At 35.7% G+C, this 19,947-nt stretch overlaps 2 protein-coding genes across 4 annotated transcripts; one reads left to right on the top strand and one right to left on the bottom strand.

Annotated features, from left to right (window-relative positions):
• LOC18774834 lies at positions 2,817-6,603 on the bottom strand. The gene is made up of 3 exons (XM_007206119.2): positions 6,408-6,603; positions 4,811-5,047; positions 2,817-3,216 (listed from the first exon to the last, which is right to left on the bottom strand). Exons 1-3 carry the CDS (start codon positions 6,423-6,425, stop codon positions 3,169-3,171), a joined length of 303 nt encoding a protein of 100 aa, XP_007206181.1. The 5' UTR covers positions 6,426-6,603; the 3' UTR covers positions 2,817-3,168.
• Positions 15,438-19,705, top strand: LOC18774407 (UBP1-associated protein 2A). 3 transcript variants are annotated; one of them, XM_020565224.1, is made up of 2 exons: positions 15,438-17,119; positions 18,421-19,705. In XM_020565224.1, the coding sequence occupies exon 1, from the start codon at positions 15,612-15,614 to the stop codon at positions 17,106-17,108; it is 1,497 nt and encodes a 498-aa protein (XP_020420813.1). In that variant the 5' UTR covers positions 15,438-15,611; the 3' UTR covers positions 17,109-17,119; positions 18,421-19,705. The 3 variants fall into 3 exon arrangements, with proteins under 3 accessions (XP_020420813.1, XP_020420812.1, XP_007205101.1); XM_020565223.1 differs by lacking the exon at positions 18,421-19,705 and adding an exon at positions 17,391-17,645; XM_007205039.2 differs by lacking the exon at positions 18,421-19,705 and adding an exon at positions 17,847-18,189 and having other exon boundaries at positions 15,439-17,119.

The following is a 19,947-nucleotide window of genomic DNA, read 5'->3' as shown; positions in this document are numbered from 1 at the left end:
ATGTCAAATTTTACAGTTCCAAGCGAAAATAATTGGTTCAATTATGAACTTACTAGGACTTATCTTATTCTAATCCAAAACTAGAATTAGCTATGGTCATCAACTAGTTCAACCATTTAGACCTAAGTATGGCCCAAGAAGGGAGGGAGACAGATGCACAGTGTAGAAACTGCAGTCCCTCTCATCTAAGGTCCTGTAAGGTCCTCTTTAATAACGACCCTTAGATTAATCTAACGACACTCATAATTAATACTTTTATCCCTCCCTCATACTCCTTGTCTTACTCAAATGCCAAGAAAAAAAATAAAGGGGATACACGCTTCATCCTCCCGCTTCTCTGCACAACCTTTTTTTGATTACGTATCCCTATCTCGCTTTCTTCTTGGCATCTACTGCAATCTTCTTCATCTCTTGGTGCATTTAAGTTGGGGCTTTTCTATATTCTATGTAATTTGCAAATTGGTCAAACAACCTCATCTTCAATTTTAGATTACATATTTTTTGCTCTTTTCGCAGTTTATATGATGAAAGAACACTACTATTAACTAATATAGTAGCCTTATCTAGTGTTCCTATCTATTTGTAATTGGTGTTTATCACCCTATTTCTGGTACATAAACACCACTAATAGTCACGGATATACGTAGAACGTAATGTTATAACTCATTTCATTATCCCTATTTCTAGTAACTAAGCAACATTAATAGTCACGAATAAACGTAGAACGTAATATTATGACTCTTTTCACAATTGCAGACAACAACAAAAAAGTTTGTGAATATGAAATATTTCATAATATTGATAAATGTAATCATTTACACTCATCAAGTGTTCAAATATGAATAAAAGAAGAAGAAAAAAAAACCAATCATTCTTAATATTCAGAGAGATATAAAAGAAAACAATACAAAGGCTTTACAAATAATTTACAAAATAGTTCTGACAAAAATGAAAAAAAAAACAATTTACAAATAGTGGTTTGGGTGGTGGGATACACATAGAAGTGTCAAACACATGCTGGGTCGGCTCATTTAATAAACGGGTCGTGCCGGATACGTTCAATTATGAAAATCATCAATCCTAGCCCGAGTTCACAGCTAGGACCGTGCTTGTGCCGGGCCACTAAACAGGCCAAAATGGGCCCACGTCAAATTAGACTTATGTATTGTCTTCTCTCTTCTTCTTTTTTGTAAGTTTTTTACAACTTCATTTAAATCTTTTTTACAATTATGTATATACAAACAAGATTTATTTTTTCTTGAAAAAAGAGGTCAATAATTTTATTTAAAGTACATTTAAAAAGAAAATGACTAGATTATTGTTTGGATTTTGAAAATTGAAACATGAAAACAAACATTATTTTATATATAAAGAAATTAAATCGAGAAAAGAAATAAACTTGAATTTAAGATATAAATGTAATAATATCGTATTATTTATATTAAAAATATATAATTTAATAAATGGGCTTTAAACGTGCAAGCACAGCCCTCATTTGGCCTAATTACCTCGTCTCAATCCGCCCAAAGATATGGGCGGTGTTGAGCCTTACTTAAGCGGGTCATGCTTGGACCGGTTCGATCTTTTTGACACCTCTAGATACACACGACACAACATATAAATTGGTTGAAACATGTCACATTTAAAGGCCGATATCTAGCATAAGTTTTGAGTTTTGCGATTGTATAATTAGACTAGCTACTTCCGTACGTGCGAGAGGCATTTTTTAATCATGCACGACTTAAGAAGCCCCTTTTTATGAAAAAAAAATCTTTTCTTTTTGCAATTGTATTTCTCTAAATCCCATATCAATAGTTTCTTATTTGAATGACATGCATGTGATTAATGTCGCATATTTTTTTTATACATCTTTTTAAAACGCGCTTCTAGAAAAATATGCAACATTAATCACATGCGTGTCATTCAAATAAGAAAATGTTGATAGGGGCATCTAGAGAAATACAATTGCAAAAATAGATAAAAATAAAAAGCTTTAAGTAGCATGTAGCGCACGAGATTATAAAAGGCCTCTAGTATGCATGGAAGCGCGTGTGTAGAGGATACTCACTTAAGGTCCTAAAAATGAGGTCATGTAAGGTCCTCTTTAATAATGGCCCTTAGATGAATCTAACGACACTCAAAATTAATAATCTTATCCCTCCCTCATACTCCTTGAGTTACTCACACACTCCTTTATTTTGTTTTTTTTTTTTTAAAGGGATACACACTTTGTCTTCCAGCTTTATCGTGTCTTCTTTCTTCTTTGCACGACCTTTTCTTCTTGCACGACCTTTTCTTGATTACGTATCCCTATCTCGCTTTCTTCTTCGCATCTACTGCTCGATCTTCTTCATCTCTTGGTGCATTTAATTTGGGGCTTTTTCTCTATTCTATGTAATTTGCGATTTGGTCTTTTCTAATTCAAATGACCATATCTTCTCCTGCGAATTGTAATTGTAATTGTAATTGACAGTCTGGTGCAGCCCCTTGGCATCTTTTACGTTTGAAATGACCTTAGAATTGGCGATGGTCTTAGAAATAAGCATTATCCACTTCTTGGATGAAATTTGAAAGAAAACGTAACCCATACCTTATGTCTCTCTTCCCTTTTCCTTCTCTCCAAAATTCATAGATATATTAGTCAGATTGATTGTGAAGTTGAAACTTTTATGATGGTTTTTTCCCTTGGTAGAAAATATTGGGCATAGTTAACTCATGATGGTAAACGAACATTATCTCTCCAAATGAACCCAAAGATGGTCATCATAGTTTCTTGACATCATTTATCTCTGTTCAGATTAAACCAATCTTTAAGCTAACTTTGAAACTCTTTAACAACTTCTATTTCTACTAATATGAAATAAATTTTTCAGGGTGACATTTTATACAAAGTATAAAGACAACAGAGGGAGAAGCACCAAGGCATCTTGCATCATACATACATGCAAGGTTTTGTTAAGAGGCCAAGGCAGCATTACTTGATGCAGAGAGCAGAAACATGAGCAAAGAAAAATCAGAAACACCACTAATCACCAAATCCAACAACACATAACAAATGAGGGGGTGGGGTTAGGAAAAATAACACCCATTCTCAAAGTAGACAACATGAAACACATAACAAGGCCAAGGAGGTAAGTTAATCTCCTCAACATACAGTCTACTTGCTCATCAGGCTCTCACACAACAATTGAAGTAGCTGAAGATGCTCCTTCGAGTCTGTTCCGAAAGCAAACAAAAAACCAGCAAACAATAAATAATACGATCTTGTTAACAAAACCAAATTGAAGATTAAAGTATATGACAAGGACAGTTCATGATCATGTAGCTGAGTCAAACCCTTTCACCATCGTAGGGCCCTTTCTTATATAAAAGTAATCCATAATTATTTAGACAACTAATCACTATGTTTTTTCATAGGAAAAACGGTCCAAATGACATGATTAGGAACAATCAAACTACTTATTACATAAATGCCATAAGAAACATTATTAAAATGATTCCTTTCTATTTCTTGTTGGTTGATGACTACATAAAATATATGTAAACCGCTGGGAGAAAAACAGAAAAAGCAAATAGATCATGTATATATCTTGTGTTTCCCCCCACCCTCTTCCAAACACACACAAACAAATGACATCTTCTCAAATTGACAGATAAATCCAGAGTCAATACAATTATCGACCAATATTAAATTATATGGCCTAAAACTGCCGGTGCATGTGCACCATTTGGACTTGCGTGTAATATCTAGGATCACTCATTAAATTCTTATTCCAGCATACAGAGGATATCTTTTTATTTTTTATAGTTTAATTAAACACAACAGATTATTTTAATGGCCTGGACATCTCATGCATGTGGAACCACTTTTAAAATTAAATGTAACCTTAATAAATTCATAAAAACATTCTAATTTATTTCTATATGTGCAACTATGTGAATTGTTTTCATCAATGAACAGTGAAGAGGACACAGCTCAAAGATAATCACCATAATGGGTTTTCCCCAGGATTTTTCTCTATATATAAAAAATAAAATAAAAATAGACTTTCCTATGTGACTTTCTCAGACCCAAAAAAGACATTTTGCATTTTTCATCAAGGATTTGGTCAATAGGCTTAGCTGATCCCTGAACTAGATGATTTGTATCCTTTATTTAAACCCCGAGGAAGAAAAAAAAAAAAAGTGATCCTTCCCTAAGTAATCCTCATGGGGCAAAAAATCTTTCAAGTATTAAATTTTGGATGAAGTCTGATAAACTATTAAAGTGATTATGAAATTTTCAACTGAGGAAACAGTACTTAGCACAAAGGCCTATAAACATCTTTGACCAAATTAGATGGTTTATGTTCTGAGTGACCTTTACAATATTATTACTTTCTCTAGTTTCTACTTTAATATAATAACCACAATGTAAAAAATTCTTCATGAAAACAGACTGAACAATGGTCAACCTACCTGTAACCCAATAAGCTTATTGAATTCTATTAAAAGATATCCTAATACAAGTGCATGAAGTGTCCCTTAACTTGCTTAAAAGAATTGAATATGTAAATGTAATTAGTACTATAATAGATGGTTGCTACCTACTCAGCTGCTTTAATAAAGGGTGGTCGATTTCCCAATCCCCACCATCCCAACAGTGCTACCACACGCATGCCTCTACCATAAATATTGTTCATAAGCCTACTCTCTCTTCATTTATTACTAGACCAACTACCACTTGTATAGTTGTATCATAATGCCATTTTATCACATTTAAATACCAAAATAAGAACTGAAAAGAAAGGCCATAAAAGGAATCTCTTACAGTTGGAGAGTGGTGCCTCTGATGGTAATGGGGGTGGTGGTCATTGTGGGGAGGTTCCACATTAGCTGTGTTTGTGGCAATGAGTTCTTCTTCATTTCCAAGACTGGCTCTGGACACATCTCTCTTGTTTTGCTTCCTCATTTCCCTTATTTTTGAGAAATCAAGAGAGTAGTCTGGGACTTGGCCCTTCTGATCCCAGTCCCCAAATTGGGGCACTGATAACCATGGGGCATTTTTCTGCATGAAGCAAAGTAGCAATAAATAAATAAAATGTAATTAGTTGCAATAAAGGAATCAACATTGCCAATTGAAAATTGCTTCTCTCCATCTTCAATGAATAACCATAGAACAAAACAATTTAGACCCACATACATTGGCCACAATTTTTACCATCCATCTAATAGAGATGAGAGAAAACAACCTATTTCAAAGGACCAAAAGACTATTAAATAATATGTAGGTTAAGGAGCAGATATGGGTTTAGTCAAGTTGACCCCACTGTAGCCGAGTATGAATTTCACTCCCCCGTAATTTAGATTAGATTATAGTAGAATATCATTTCTATCCCAAAAAAAAAAAAAATCTGTGGGTTAAGGAAACACGAAAAGAAAGCACTCAATCAATAAATGGCAACCTACATGGATAGGATTAAATAATCTGTACGTTCAAACCCAAGTTATAATGAAGAGGTATGAAATAAACACTCATTAACTAGCCATTTCGGGGTGTAGTCAATTGTGATTTTAATGAAATAAACACTCCTCCAAATTCATTGAAGTGATTTTAATAAAGAATTTCACAACACTGTTGTGGAAGACCAACTGGGACAGAGTCATAGGCCAGCCAAGACACGGACTTTTTAGGACTTTGGTTCATGTAGTAAAGACTAAAGAAAGAAAGTAACATGGTTGGTATAACCAGTTTTAAGATTCAAGCTTTGAAAAACTCAATCCCTGTATTTCATTCTGTTCTTTCAAAATGACAAATCACATAGTTGAATTGTATTTAAAAGATTCTAAGCTGATTGTGACAAACATTGAAATTCAAAACCCTCCAATTATATAAAAAAGGAGACAACTTTGACTGTTTATAAGCTTTGAAAACGGTAATCATTGCTTCTGTGGACGTCTCAGCAAAGGTCAAAGACTCAACAGCAAAAAAAGCTGCTTTAAGTTTTCAAACTGGAATTAAGAGAAAGAAACAGATGGAAACTTGACCAATAAAATCATAATAATAGATCTAATTTTCTATGGAATTTCAAGCCAATGAACAAATTAAACAGAGTTCACAACCCCCCCTCCCCCACCTCTCCAAAAAAAATGTTTAAGTTCCGTTTGGTTACCCAGAAAACGCAGGAAAACAAAAGATACTATTTACAGAACAGATTTTGAACTCCACACTTGTTGTTTAGTCCAACAGAACCATTTACAAAATTCAAAGAAAATTGCTAGCTTGGGTTTCTTTCTTTCACCTTTTGCAACCAAAACAACCCAAACTTCCCTCACTTCCCTCACTTTTCCTCAGTTATTTTTTTCCCAGAAACCAAACAACAAACCAACCACAGCCAATAGAAGAAAAAGAAGAAGAAGAGAATCACCTCCTTTCGATCCTCCATGAGATAAAGACTGGTCTCAGATCCTCAAAGAAACTTGCCCACCGTTATAATCACCAAGATAAATAAAATACAAAGAGTCTACAGACTTTAGAGCTTTGGTGAGAGGGAAAGGAGACTCTCTGTTGCATCAAACTTTTACAGTATCATACACAGCACGGCAGACAAATCAGAATATATGTGCGCATATAAGAAGAGATTTATTATAATAGGCCTCTTCTTTTTAAGTAATTACAGAAGTGCCACTCCCATGACGCGCTTTACTTACCTCTTTGGCTTGGCCTATCTACCGCTTTTGCTCGGGTGCCGCCTTGTCTGGCTTTGCTTTTGCAAGTTTTGGCCTTGGCTTAGCTGTGTGTGTGCGCACTCTGTGGACACTTCATTTATGACTTTCCTTGCGGGTTAGAATGCGTAGTCAACTTTCATGTTATCTGGCATACAAGCATCTTACGCGTGTCGTACGTGGCTTTCTTATCATTTTGGGCCCTAGATAAATCTAGTCCATGGGCTGTCCTAGACGATGAATGCGTAATTGGCATAAATTACATCTCGTGCCATTGGATGTCAGTAAGTAGGGTGGGCACGGTCCAATTCGGTCCATTTTACCCCAAAATTGAAAATCAAAACAAATAAATAATCAGTTTGATTTGGTTTAATTTGGTTTTGGTTTGCTCCCACATGTTATATTAGGTTTTAGTTGTGCATTGATTTCTTTTTTTGTTGTTGTTAGGTTTGTCTCATCATTACTTGAATTCAAAGAAAAACAACAATTAAAACAAATATATATTTTGGATAATGGTGTTGTAGGCGTGTAAAATGAGTCGGTTCGAGTTAGGCCGGTCCTAATAGGCGCTGGCCCAAGCTCTACCTAATAGCGAGTTTGTTTAGCTGTAAGAGTTAAACGGGCCAGGTCGGGTCTCTATCTTCAATAAACTAAGTATTTTTGAGCTTATGAGGGCAAATGGGCTCGACCTATATGGCCTTATCAAATGCACCAATTTTTTTAAAATCATTATTAGCTTATATTTTTAATATGAAATTAAATTTACCTCTCATAATTGTTAACTTTATTATAAAAAAATAATTAATTTTAATTATATTAAAATAAATTTAACAATACTTAGTGGACAATTATGATTTATGAGATTAAACAACTTTTTTTGTTTCATTCAAACTGGGGTTTGGCCCGATTTTAATTTTGGTCACCGCACTTTTAATTTTTCGATTTTGGTCATCACATTTTGCATTGTTAACAAATCAAGTTCAATTGGGAATTCTATCAATTAAGACGCATGTGGTGTGTACGTGCAGGGGTATTATTGCCCTTTCACCTCAGCCCCTGAATCAAAACATGATTCTCGCACATTTCTCTCGAAAACAATTTTAGGGTTCTGGGATTGGGGGAAAAGGCGGGTCGATTTTGAGGTTTAGTGTTCAATTCAAATTTGCAAGTAAGAAGCGTACAATTTTTGGAATATTTGGGGTTTGAATTGTGTTTGATTCGGCTCTGTTGCTATCGGGGACTGTCTTGAAGAAGCAAACATGGTGAGTTCCAAAGGCGTGGACCCAAAGAAAGATCCAATTCATCCAATTGAGTGTCTGATTCTTTTGTTTAATTTTATGTTTTCAATTCTTATGCTCTTCTATATCATCTTTAAACCTTGTTTCCATTTATGTTTTGTGCAGGGAATCGAATTGAATCAATCTATCATCAATCGTCGTTAGATCGACCTCTCACTTACATATGCTATACTACCCAACATTTCGTGCACTAGCGAGTATTACAAGTTGAGGATGCGGCTGAATCGATTTTGGCGCAACTGAATCTGACACAACAATATGTGGTAAGGCTAGGCAAAAGGTTGTTGAAATCATTAAGGTACTTATGCTTCACAGTACTCTAAGTTGTGGGAGTATTGTGCAGAGGTTAGGGAAACCAATGTGGGCAGCACTATAATGATGAAAATTGAAGCCCTTTATTTCCAAAGGCTTTATGTGTGTTTGGATGCTTGCAAAAAAGGCTTTCTAGCTGGATGTAGACCTATCATAGGTGTTTATGGGTGTTATTTGAAGGGCATATTCCAAGGTATGAATCTCTTTTTGATTTTCTTATTACAACTACATTATCATAGGGCAATTTCTTATCCAAAGCATGTGAATCTATGTTACACTAACTATGTTAATGTATGATAAGGCAATTACTTGTGGCAGTGGGTATTAATGCAAATGACAATATATACCCAATTGCTTATGTTGTGGCTAAGTTGGAGACTAAAGTAACATGGTGTTGGTTCCTTCAATTGCTTATTGAAGATTTGGGTCTTGTTAGTGAACATGGATGAACTTTCATTTCAGACCAACAAAATGTAGTTTAATATTCTTAGTTTAATATGCTTAGTTTAATATTCTTAGTTTAATATTGTAGGGATTAGATGCTGCATTTGATTTGTTGTGCCTAAAGCAGCACATAGTTGATGTGTCAGACATCTTTATGGGAATTTCAAGACATTGCATAAGGGAAAAGTTTTGAAAGATTTGTTATGGAATGCTGCCAGAGCACCAAATGTGGCTGAGTTTGAGTGTGAGATGAACAAGATGAAGGGATTAGAGAGTGGTGAAGCTGCACATGATTGGTTGATGAATATGGACATAAACAAATGGGTTAGGCATACATTTACTATAAGGATTAATTGTGATATGTTATTGAATAACCTCTGTGAATGTTTTAATTCTTGGATTCTGCAAGCAAGGGATAAACCCATCCTCACCATGTTAGAAATGATTAGGTGTAACCCAATGAGGAGGTTACAAGTTAAGAATGATTCTATGAGGGGTCATGAGCAGCCAATTTGTCCTACAACCCAAAATAAACTTGACAAGTTCAAGTCATTGTCCACGAAATATGTGTCAATGTACTCTGGAAATGGCTTGTTCCAAGTGAGGGAGTCAATAGCAGATCAATATGTTGTCGACTTAAGTAGAAGAAGATGTTGCTGCAATGGATGGGATCTCACTAGCATTCCTTGCCACCATGTTGTTGCTACAATTTTTCGAAATAGGGAAGATGCTAAGGTATATGTGGATCCATATTATACCAATGAGACATATATGAGGGCTTATGAACCTATCTTCAATCCTATCATAGCTATGCACATGTGGCTTATGATGTAGATTTTCGAACACCTAAAAAAGAGTATCCAAAAATCACAAATTAAATTACTCGCAAGCGCAATCAACAATAGTACAGAGATATGCAAGTATGAGGTCGAATCCACAAGGACTGATAAAAACAACTTAATTAATTAAATCGCACTAAACCCAATTAAAAGAATGATTGATTGATTTGAGCTTAAATAGCAAGAATTAAAAGAAAGAAAAATAAAACACTCAACAAAGATAGAATTTAAAAGAAATCAAGTTATGAAGATCTAAGGTTATGAATCCACCAATGATAATCCTATTTCCTTTTCTTAGAGCCAATTACTATCCAATTATGATGCCAATGTTAAAGGTTATTTTTTCTAAAGTACGAAGTAAGCCTGTCAATGTCATAAATCTTGTAGGACTAGGTGTTAAAATTTAGCATACAAGCACCTGTTAAGATTAGAAGAATTCAATAAACCAAGTAGGACTAGTGGATGGCGTTTCTCTCCTAGCTATCTACTCTTCTTAGTCTTAGTTCCAATAAACCTAGTGGATGGCGTTTCTCTCCTAGATTTATCCAATTATCTAGATGCAAAGTTCCTAATGGTGATCAAGCAATAGGATTTCAAACCTAGAATAAAATTCACACAAAAATTAAGAATTTAACAAGGCATATAATTGAATTGAAATCAACAAAGTACTTCGCAAATAATCATGTCATGGCTTCATCATAAACCTTAGAAAGGAATTTAGTTACACATAGTCATAATAAAAATCATAAGAAAAGTCATGAGGAAATAAAACGTGGAAAATAATGGTGTTGCGCATGCTTAAGCTCTCTGTCGTCTCTTGATGGAAATTGTGTAAAAGGTAGTTAGAGAGAGCTTAAGGTGGCCTTATATAGTGCAAAAATAACTAGACTATAATCTCAAAAGGTCTCGAAAAAATCTCCTAAAATAAAATAAAATTCTAAACAATTAAGGAAACAAACTAGGAAAGAATCCTTCTTTGATTGGGAAACGCGTCAGCTGTATTGCATGAAATCTTTGGGGTCGTTCCACTTCCTAGAAAAATCTGAAAAAATATGAAAAACGTAGCTTTATCTCTAAGTTTTCCAGAGACATATTACACGTCACTTAGAAAAATCGGGAAAGTCTTCAAATGTTCAATCTCCCATAGCAGCACAGTTTTGAAGGGAATGCAGTTTTGGCTATTTTGGCTTGCAGTTCTGGAACAATTGGCTTCATAGAAAATTATGAAAATTTGACACAATGATCTTCAATGTCTTAGCTTTCTTCTCCAATTGGATTTGCGCTAAAACTCATCCGAAAAGTCAATTTTCCATCAAAAACCTTCTAAGAGCGCAGAGAAGCTGAAAATAAGGAAAGTAAAGTAATAATGCTCTTTTTAATCAACTTTTCCAACAAAAACCAAATATAAAGGGTCTAAAAAAATAAGAAATAAGGCACTTATTAGCTTAAGAAGACTCAAGTTCCACTACTGCCTCCAATGATTAAAAAGTAGCCTGGAAGGCCAAAGAAAAAGATGATAATAAAGGATCCAGAGATGGAAAAGAAAGATCCATAATGTGGGAAAATAAGGCTGAAAAGAAAATGTGGCACAGTCACATGCCAAAGATGCTCGAAAAAGGGTCATAACAAGGGGAGTTGCAAAAATCAACCAAAGCCTGCTCCCAAAGGAGTTTATATTGAAAACTAAGTGCCCGTTTGGCATTGCTTATTTGGGGTGATAAGTGATTTTTTAAAAATGTTGGGAAGCCTATTCCGTTTGGTAAAATATGAGAAAATCACTTAGGGCCAGTTTGGCATTGCTGTGCTGTAAAAATAATCGCTGTGAGAGAAATCAGCTGTGAGAGAAAGTAGTTTGGCGTTTGGTAAAATTTTTGTTAAAAGTTTTGTTGGTATTGATTTTACTCATAATCCGAAAATGATTGCCGATTAATCATTAAACCCAGCTCATCTTCAAAACTGATTCCTGCATAATCAGAAAATGAAAGCACCTCATTAGCTGCTTTCCTTTATAGCTTTCTCTCACAACAATTTTTAACAATAAGTGATTTTCTCATAGTTTACCAAACGGGTTGGGCTTCCCAAAATTTTTAAAAAATCACTTATCACCCCAAATAAGCAATGTCAAACGGGCACTTATTGTTAAAAATTTATGTGAGAGAAAGTTATAAAGGAAAGCAGCTAACGAGGTGCTTTCATTTTGTGATTATGCAAAAATCAGTTTCGAAGAGGCGCTATGCGGCAATAATTTTTCAATTATGCAGGAATCAATACCAACAACACTTTTAACAAAAAGTTTACCAAACGCCAAATTGTTTTATCATACAGTTGATTTCTCTCACAGCAAATCTGATAGCGATTATTTTCACAACACAGTAATGCCAAACTAGCCCTAAAACCTCCCTGCTGCAAATGTTAGTCAAACCCCACCTACTACAAATGTTAGTCAAACCCCACCTCATTCAATACCTAATTTTGGTAGAATTCATAAGCTACCAGTAAGTCATGCTTAGTATTTTTCTTTATTAATTACTGATTGTGCACATATATAAGTAGCCTGTAAAGATGTATAATTTGTTGTTGTGTTATTACAACTGAGGAAAAAAATATTTTCCCAACACTCAAAGAAGATAAGGAGGCAAATATTAGAATGTTGGAGCTGCAAGACATATGCGTATATTGATGACTTACGTTGATGAAATTTTGCTGACTTATGTTTTTCTCATTAAATATTTATCTTATCATCTTAATATCCAATTGCAGACTCGTCCACCACCACCTGCCCAAACCACCATGCCCAAAGGTCCTAGAGGTGGAACTTTCATCACACCTGTTTCTGCTACAACTAGGATGAGGCCACCCATTCCTCCACCTACTTCTGCTCAAAGTCAGAATGCATATGATTCTAGTGGACTGAGGCAAACTAGAAATTCTCCTTCATGGAAACTACCAGGAAAGGAAGCTACTAAAAAGCAAGGCATGCATATTCCAAAGAAGCAGAAGACCTAATTTTTAAAGGGATGAGACTTTTTTTTATGTAGACTGATATAATTCAGGATATTGTATTTTGCCTTATTTTGTGAACTATGGCCAAGTCTGTGTATTGTAGCATGTGTATATTGCTTCTAAAGACATTGTATTTTGGCTTATTTTGTTAATCATGGCCAAGTTTTATGTACAGCAACATGTGTATGTTGGTTTGTGTACTGCTGTGTATGTTTCCATTCCATTTTATTTCATTTAAGCCAAAGAATGTAACAACCAAAACAAGAGCTGAATGTTTTCATTTCATGACTAGAAATTTACAACCTCTGACACATGTCTTTCCCCAAATTTTGATCACAATGTTGCAACCAAAATGTTTGAGCAACCAAAACATGTCTTTACCCAAATTGAAGCACCATCTAAGCACCTCATTTTTTAACTAAATTGAAAACCACATTGATAGTAATCAAGATACAAATGATCAACAACATCTCTTTTATTTCTTTCAATAAATTCAAAACATCTCCAACTGGTAGCTGCATAGATTGAAACAACACACGTCCTTGCTACCATTGTTTTCTATCTGTTGCGAGTCTCTAAAGATTATATCTTCCCTCTATTTTGTTTTGTCAACATCATCACACCATACAAAACCTTTGCATCCAGCACCTCCGTACATCATACATCCACTTTGCATAACCACAACATCCATATCATAAAATAAAACTGATTCAAAATCATACCTTACATATTTCCTTGTACACTTCCAGAAATATTTGTTGTAATGTTGTTTTGTAGTTGATAGAAGTAGTTTCATTTCAACTCCACATAAAGGGCACCTTAATCCATGAGAAGATGAAGTAAACATCTACAAACTACAAGAAACGCAGCTAATTGTAAGAGCTGAAATAATAAAAAATACAAGAAATAGGAAAATTTAGAAACTGAAATCGACATATAACCAAATCAGACAAGAAATTACCCGAAAAATGGATGAATTCTTACTTGAAATTGATAATTCCCTTTCAAATCGTGACTTCGCCTATCAAATCTTCATCAATTGGATGATATTGAACCTTATACCTCGAAATCTACCAACCTTTTTCCCAAATTTCAGAACCCTAAATTTTTTTTTGGGAGAAATCAAGCGCGACAATGGTGTTTTGATTTAGGGGTTGAGGCAAAAGTGTAATAATACCCCTGCACACACGCACCATGTGCCTCTTAACTGATGGAATTCCCAATTGTACTTGATTTGTTAATGATGCAAAATGTGATGACCAAAATCGGAAAATTAAAAGTGCAGTGACCAAAATTGTAATTAATCCAATATATGAAGAGGATTTAAGAGCCAAATTGCAAATTAGATGAATGAGAAACTTGACTGCAATATGAGAATTAGAGAATTGGAGATTTGTGAGGATCATTTGTGAGGAATAAGAAGGAAATAAGGACTCATATTTATCCACCTTGAAATGAATTGATGATCAAGTTTTAGACTTATTAGCTTCATTTCCTATACAATTTCTTAACGTTATTTCTTAGAGTTTTTTTTAGGGAAAATGACATTGACTTAATAACCTTTAACTATTGGGACATTGTTGCTAAGTGTGTAGGTATTTAAAGAAGGGGCATCTAAGCAAATATGAGATAGTGTATGATCATTTTGGAATGTCATATTTGAAATTGGCTATTATTAAATAAAGGGGGGAGGGGTGGGGTGTATCTAATCCATACTTATAAAGACTTTTTATCAAGTGAGTGACTTTTATAGAGTTGACAAATTCTTAAATACTTTCATATAGTTGATAAAAGTCACTAATAAATTGGCAAGACTTTTGCTATTAACAATTAGCCTGAAAAGTATGGAAAAGTCATTCATTTAATAAGCTTTTTAAAAATCATTAACTTTTTGGATACCACCAAACTTGTAAATACTTTTTAAAAGTCAGAATACCACCAAACTTTTAAATACTTTTAAATATAAAAGTCACAATTGAATACCACTAGACTTTTATAAACTCTTTAAAAATCTAAATTGAATACCTCTATACTTTTAAACTATATAAAGTCATTAAAAGTTTGAATTTGATTCACTCCTAAATGTTTTACAAAAAGATTATTTTAGAATTAGGGATTACAAACTTTAGAGCAGAGATATCGATTGTAAAATGTTAAATTTGAATTTGATGGCTTATGTGGCAATTTAATACTTTGGAAAAAATTGAACTCCACCCAAAATGTCAAATATTATATTATTTTATTATATTTTTAAAAGCAAATGAGTCCATAGTGGGTCCATGGCAACAAAATATTTGACATCAAATTCATGTAGAATTTGACTATTCAGTTGGAGCAACTTTAACTTTTAATTTTTATCATTTTATGTCTATGTGACAATTTGACATATCGGTTAAAGATGTTCTTTACGGCCCCGTTTGATTCATGGGAAAAGAGACTTGGGAATGAGAAATCAATTTCTTTCTCATGTTTAGTAAGTCCACCAGGTATGAGAAATCGTTGCTTGGCCCATAGGAAAGTAGAGGAGAAAGTGAAGTCATTCTCTCAATTTGAGTTTTGTTTTCCCTCATCATGAAAAAGTTTGGAAAAATAAGTCAATATTAAATAAACATTTTTCATGACTATTTTATCCACATTAACAATTTAAAATTATAATATATCATTAAATGCATTATCTTTTTATTTAATTTAATATGAATATAATTAAAAATTTATACAAACTTTATTTTCCATTCATATTTAAAACAAACATGAGAAATGAAATAAAATGATATATGTCGATTACTTTCCCAGCATTTACAATTTATAAAGGTACCAAAATATCCCTAAACCCTAATAGAGTGGAAAGATCTTGTTACCTTTCAATTTCTCGGTTCCCCTATTTATTTGTGTTCCTTCAGTTCCTCTGTAACCCGTGTTTCCACTTGGGCGCCGTCACCAGCTCCCCAAAGAAACCCTAACCCCCAAATCCCCAATCTCTCTATCTGAGACGCCTCCATCCACCCACAAAATGGGGAGAAAACGAAAGCTCGACGCCAACAACACCGAGTCCTCCGAGCCCTCCAAGAAACAACAACCGGTCGTTGAAGAAGAGGAACCCAAACCCCAAAACGAACCAGCAGAGGAAGTAGTCGAAGAAGAAGAAGAGGAAGAAGTTGAAGAAGAAGAAGAGGAGGAAGATGAACAGGAAGAAGACAAAGAAGATGAAGGAGAGGAAGAGGAAGAGGACGAGGATGAAGAAGAACCTGGTGTTGAGTATAAGCAAAACGAGAACGTGACGACGACGTCCACGTCGGCAGCTTCGGATCTGGCCGGTGACGGTGCCGACGAGGACGAGCCGATCCAGAATCTTCTAGAACCCTTCAGCAAGGACCAGCTTATTGCCCTGCTCCGCGAAGCAGCCGATACGCATGGTGACGTATCTGATCGGATCCGTAAGGTTGCAGATGAGGACCCGATCCACCGCAAGATCTTCGTCCACGGGCTCGGATGGGACACCAACGCCGAAACCCTAACCAGCGTGTTTAAGGAGTACGGTGAGATTGAGGATTGCAAGGCTGTGTGCGATAAGGTCTCTGGTAAGTCCAAGGGTTATGGCTTCATTCTTTTCAAGACTCGTTCTGGGGCTCGAAAAGCCCTAAAGCAGCCGCAGAAGAAGATCGGCAATCGTATGACTGCGTGCCAGCTGGCGGCTATTGGCCCAGGCCCGGCTCCGAGTACCGCTGCCGCTGTGCCTGTGGCGGTCCAGGCGGCCCAGTCACAGACAGTGTCGGAGTACACGCAGAGGAAGATCTATGTGAGCAATGTTGGGGCTGACTTGGAACCCCAGAAGCTGCTGATGTTCTTTTCTAGGTTTGGAGAAATTGAGGAAGGGCCACTGGGGCTTGATAAGATGACTGGGAGGCCTAAAGGATTTTGTTTGTTTGTGTATAAGTCGCCAGAGAGTGCAAAGAGGGCATTGGAAGAGCCGCACAAGAATTTTGACGGCCACATTTTGCATTGCCAGAAGGCTATTGACGGTCCAAAGCCGGTCAAGTCTCAGCACCCGAACCAGCACCACCACAAATCCCATAATTCCAAGTTTCAGAGGAATGAGAATCCGGGTTATGTTGGTGGAGCTGCGGCAGGAATGGGGCATTTGATGGCGCCAGCAAGTGGTGGGATTGGGTTTAACCAGGGTGCTGCGGCCGCCCAGGCATTGAATCCGGCACTTGGGCAGGCACTGACTGCATTGTTTGCGACTCAGGGGGCTGGTTTGGGGCTGACAAACCTTTTGGGAACTTTTGGAACGGCTCCGAATGTGAACCCGGGTGTTCCTGGAGCTGGACATGCCATACAGGGTGGGTATGCGAATCAGGCAAGTATAAGCCCTGGGATGATGGGAAGCTATGGAAATCAAGGTGCAATGCAAGGTGGCTACCCGAACCCGCAGATAGGACAAGGTGGTTCAGGAAGAGGGCAGCATGGTGTTGGGCAATCTGGTGGCGCTCCTTACTTGGGGCATTAGGTGCCCCTGAGGTATAACAAAATCACTCTTTTACTTGGTAATTTTAGTTATTCTCACGTGCACACCACAACTGATCACAAAGTCACTCTTATGCTATTCCTTTTTTGGTAGTCAAATACTATTTGTACTTTAGTAAGTTTAATTGAACGAGTGTAGAAGATTTAATTGTATAGGCTAATAGGAATAGAACATCATTGTTTGAATCCTATTCATTTTCATCTACTAGGTTACTGAAGGCTATTAGGGTTTTCAAGTTTTAGATGCCATCTATTGTCAATGCAGGGGTGATTCTGTTGCGAGTAAAGGCCTGGGGTATAATTTGTCGTGTGAAAACACATTGACTTTTGGTTTTAGATGACAGAAACTTTGGCTTGCCGGGTATTTAGATTGATTTTCAAGAACTGAAGAAGTGACTTTTCAATTGATCAAGGGAGTGTTCGTTCCTTTGAGCAATTCTTTTAGAATTGTTAGGATCTTTTTCAATATTATTGCTTCTTTATTTTGTACAGCTCCTTAAATGGATACTTTCTTGTCAAAGTTCTTGAATTTAAGCATTTTGAATGATCTAATGTTTTTGCAGCAACTTGATATCATTGTTGCATTTAGAAATTAACTGTCGAGACCAGTTCGCCTTTCAACTTTGAAGTCTTAACTTGTATTCATTTTAAAGGGATTTTGGGTTTTAAACCTTTCATCTCTTTTGAAATTATTTTTCACAATTTTTTATTAAATGTGCAGATCCCAAATAGGTGCATCAGTGTTTTTGTACTGGTCTGGTGATTCTTCTGAAGTTTAAAAGGAGCTGATGGTTACTACAAAGAGCAGAATCTTAAAACTGTCAAATGAAATTTCTGTTTTCCTTCCCCTTTCTGTCTTTTCCTTCTTCAAAGTACTGTAGTTTTTTTAATTTTATTTGTTTGAAAGCTCAAGAGTTTGAGAAATTCTCTTATAAACCTATCTGTATTTTATGGAGTCGCGAGGTTGAACAAAAATACTTTTTAAATTCCCAATCCTATGGATTAAATGAACTTTATAATGTAGTTTTTCTTCTGCAATGCTCATTGTTAACTTTGTTTATTAATGCTCTTTTATTGTTTTTTATTGGTTTTGAATAATTTTCTTGTATTTAACACCACAATTTTATCATCTACAGTATATTTGATGGATCTTTCTAAACTGTGTTTTTGTCAGCTCTAAATGGTACTGAATGGTGCCCTATGAGTCATGATATTTTTGTGTGAAACATCAGACCTCTTACTATTCGCTTTAGATGATAACATGATCTTATTGTTTACTGTAGTCCTTTTGGCAGGTAATGTGATGCAGGTTGTGAGGCCATAGAAAATCTATTGTTAGGTTTTTTAGAGTTTTGAAGTAGGAGCTGTGATCAGTTTTCAAGTAAATGCTTCTTAATATAAAAGTTGGTCATCTGGCCATGGGTATAGAGCTTGTAGCTGAATATAGAATAATGGTGTGGTGGAGCTGGTGTTTATGTTCAGTTACCAACTCTAATATCATAATCTTAATACCTTGAGTGAAACAAAGTTCATTGACTTCAGGATTGTTGATAGTTCTCACAAAATAATTGATAGGCTTCGTGGAATGGAGGTAAGATATTGCTGTTTTTTGCTGTATATTTTTTGGTTAAAAGAAGCTTGTCTGGCACCATTGGTTTCAAAATACATTTAAAGTGATTTGGTCCGGTTGGGACAGGATTCGAACTCGCAATCTTCAGGTTATGATGGGGTTGATGAGTTGACCAATCCTATATCCCATGCCTTCCCCCTTCCCCCCTCCCTTTCTCTCATTAGTTCTACTCAGGTCTACCCCTTACCTCTCCTTCATTACTCTTGCATGGTCGGGATATCCAGCTGAACTTCCGAAATCAGCGTCTTTTTGTTAAGTAACACTAGTTTTGCATTGATAAATTTTGGGTCAGCAGAACAATGGACTCATGTTCTGCTTGCATATATAGAAGTCAATTGAACTTCCTTATCGAAGGTCTTTCTAAAGCTGCTTTGCAATCTCATCCTTGGTTGTTGAACCTAACGGAGGTTCAATCCATGGATCCACTGTAAAAGTAGAACTTCGGATATGATACGGGAACTACTTGACAATAGTTGCCGTTTTCTCAAGAAAGATTTGTAATAATGTATCTGTGTTCTTGTCCTAGCGAGTGAAGATCACATGTGGATGTTTTGAATGAGCGGTGCCCAAGTGACCGCAACCCTTGTACATGCTGGAATTCACATCCAGGGAGTCGGTTTTGCTCACAGTATTGAACAAATGGTCACCCAATTACTATTACTTAAATGTGCAAACGTTGTTAAGAGTCTTGGCTTGTCTCCATTGAATATTTCTGTTCTGGATTTTGTCAGAGGGTTGTATTCTGGGCTAGAATGTTAGATGTTGGGAAGATGTGAAAGCTGGTCTATTGAAAATTCTCTACAGTTGTGATAAGAGCTTCATGCATGATTAGAATATCGGGTTGTTCACTGCAATTTTGAAATATTTATAGTTTCACTTTGGTTGCATTTGTACCTTTGGATGTGAAAGTAAAAGATTGTTATGATATAATTTTAAGCATTTAGTCTCAATATTATGGCCTTTGCTAACATTGCCCTAGGAAATGCTTTTACCGTATATAACAAAATTATATCATTCTTTAACAACGTTCTTAAACTATTTAGCATCATTTTTATAGAAAAAAACACTTGTCAAACTGTTGTTCATTCAACCAAAAAAAAAAAAAAAAGACCGTTCTCCTTCCTGTTTTTGTTGCGTGCGTATTTTATAGCTTTTTTTTTTAAAAAAAAAAAAGAAAATAAAACTGCTTCAA

Source organism: Prunus persica, chromosome G6 (assembly GCF_000346465.2).
Source record: "Prunus persica cultivar Lovell chromosome G6, Prunus_persica_NCBIv2, whole genome shotgun sequence".
In the NCBI taxonomy this organism is placed as follows: Eukaryota; Viridiplantae; Streptophyta; class Magnoliopsida; order Rosales; family Rosaceae; genus Prunus; species Prunus persica.
This window is presented reverse-complemented; position numbering and strand designations above follow the sequence as displayed.

What these genes read in the sequence shown, in the direction of transcription:
- LOC18774407 (XM_020565224.1), top strand. Translation starts at nt 15,612, where the DNA reads ATGGGGAGAAAACGAAAGCTCGACGCCAACAACACCGAGTCCTCCGAG.
- LOC18774834 (XM_007206119.2), bottom strand. An exon ending in AGAGGCACCACTCTCCAACT is followed by an intron (nt 3,217 to 4,810) that starts GTAAGAGATTCC and finishes CTTTCGGAACAG; the next exon opens with ACTCGAAGGAGCATCTTCAG.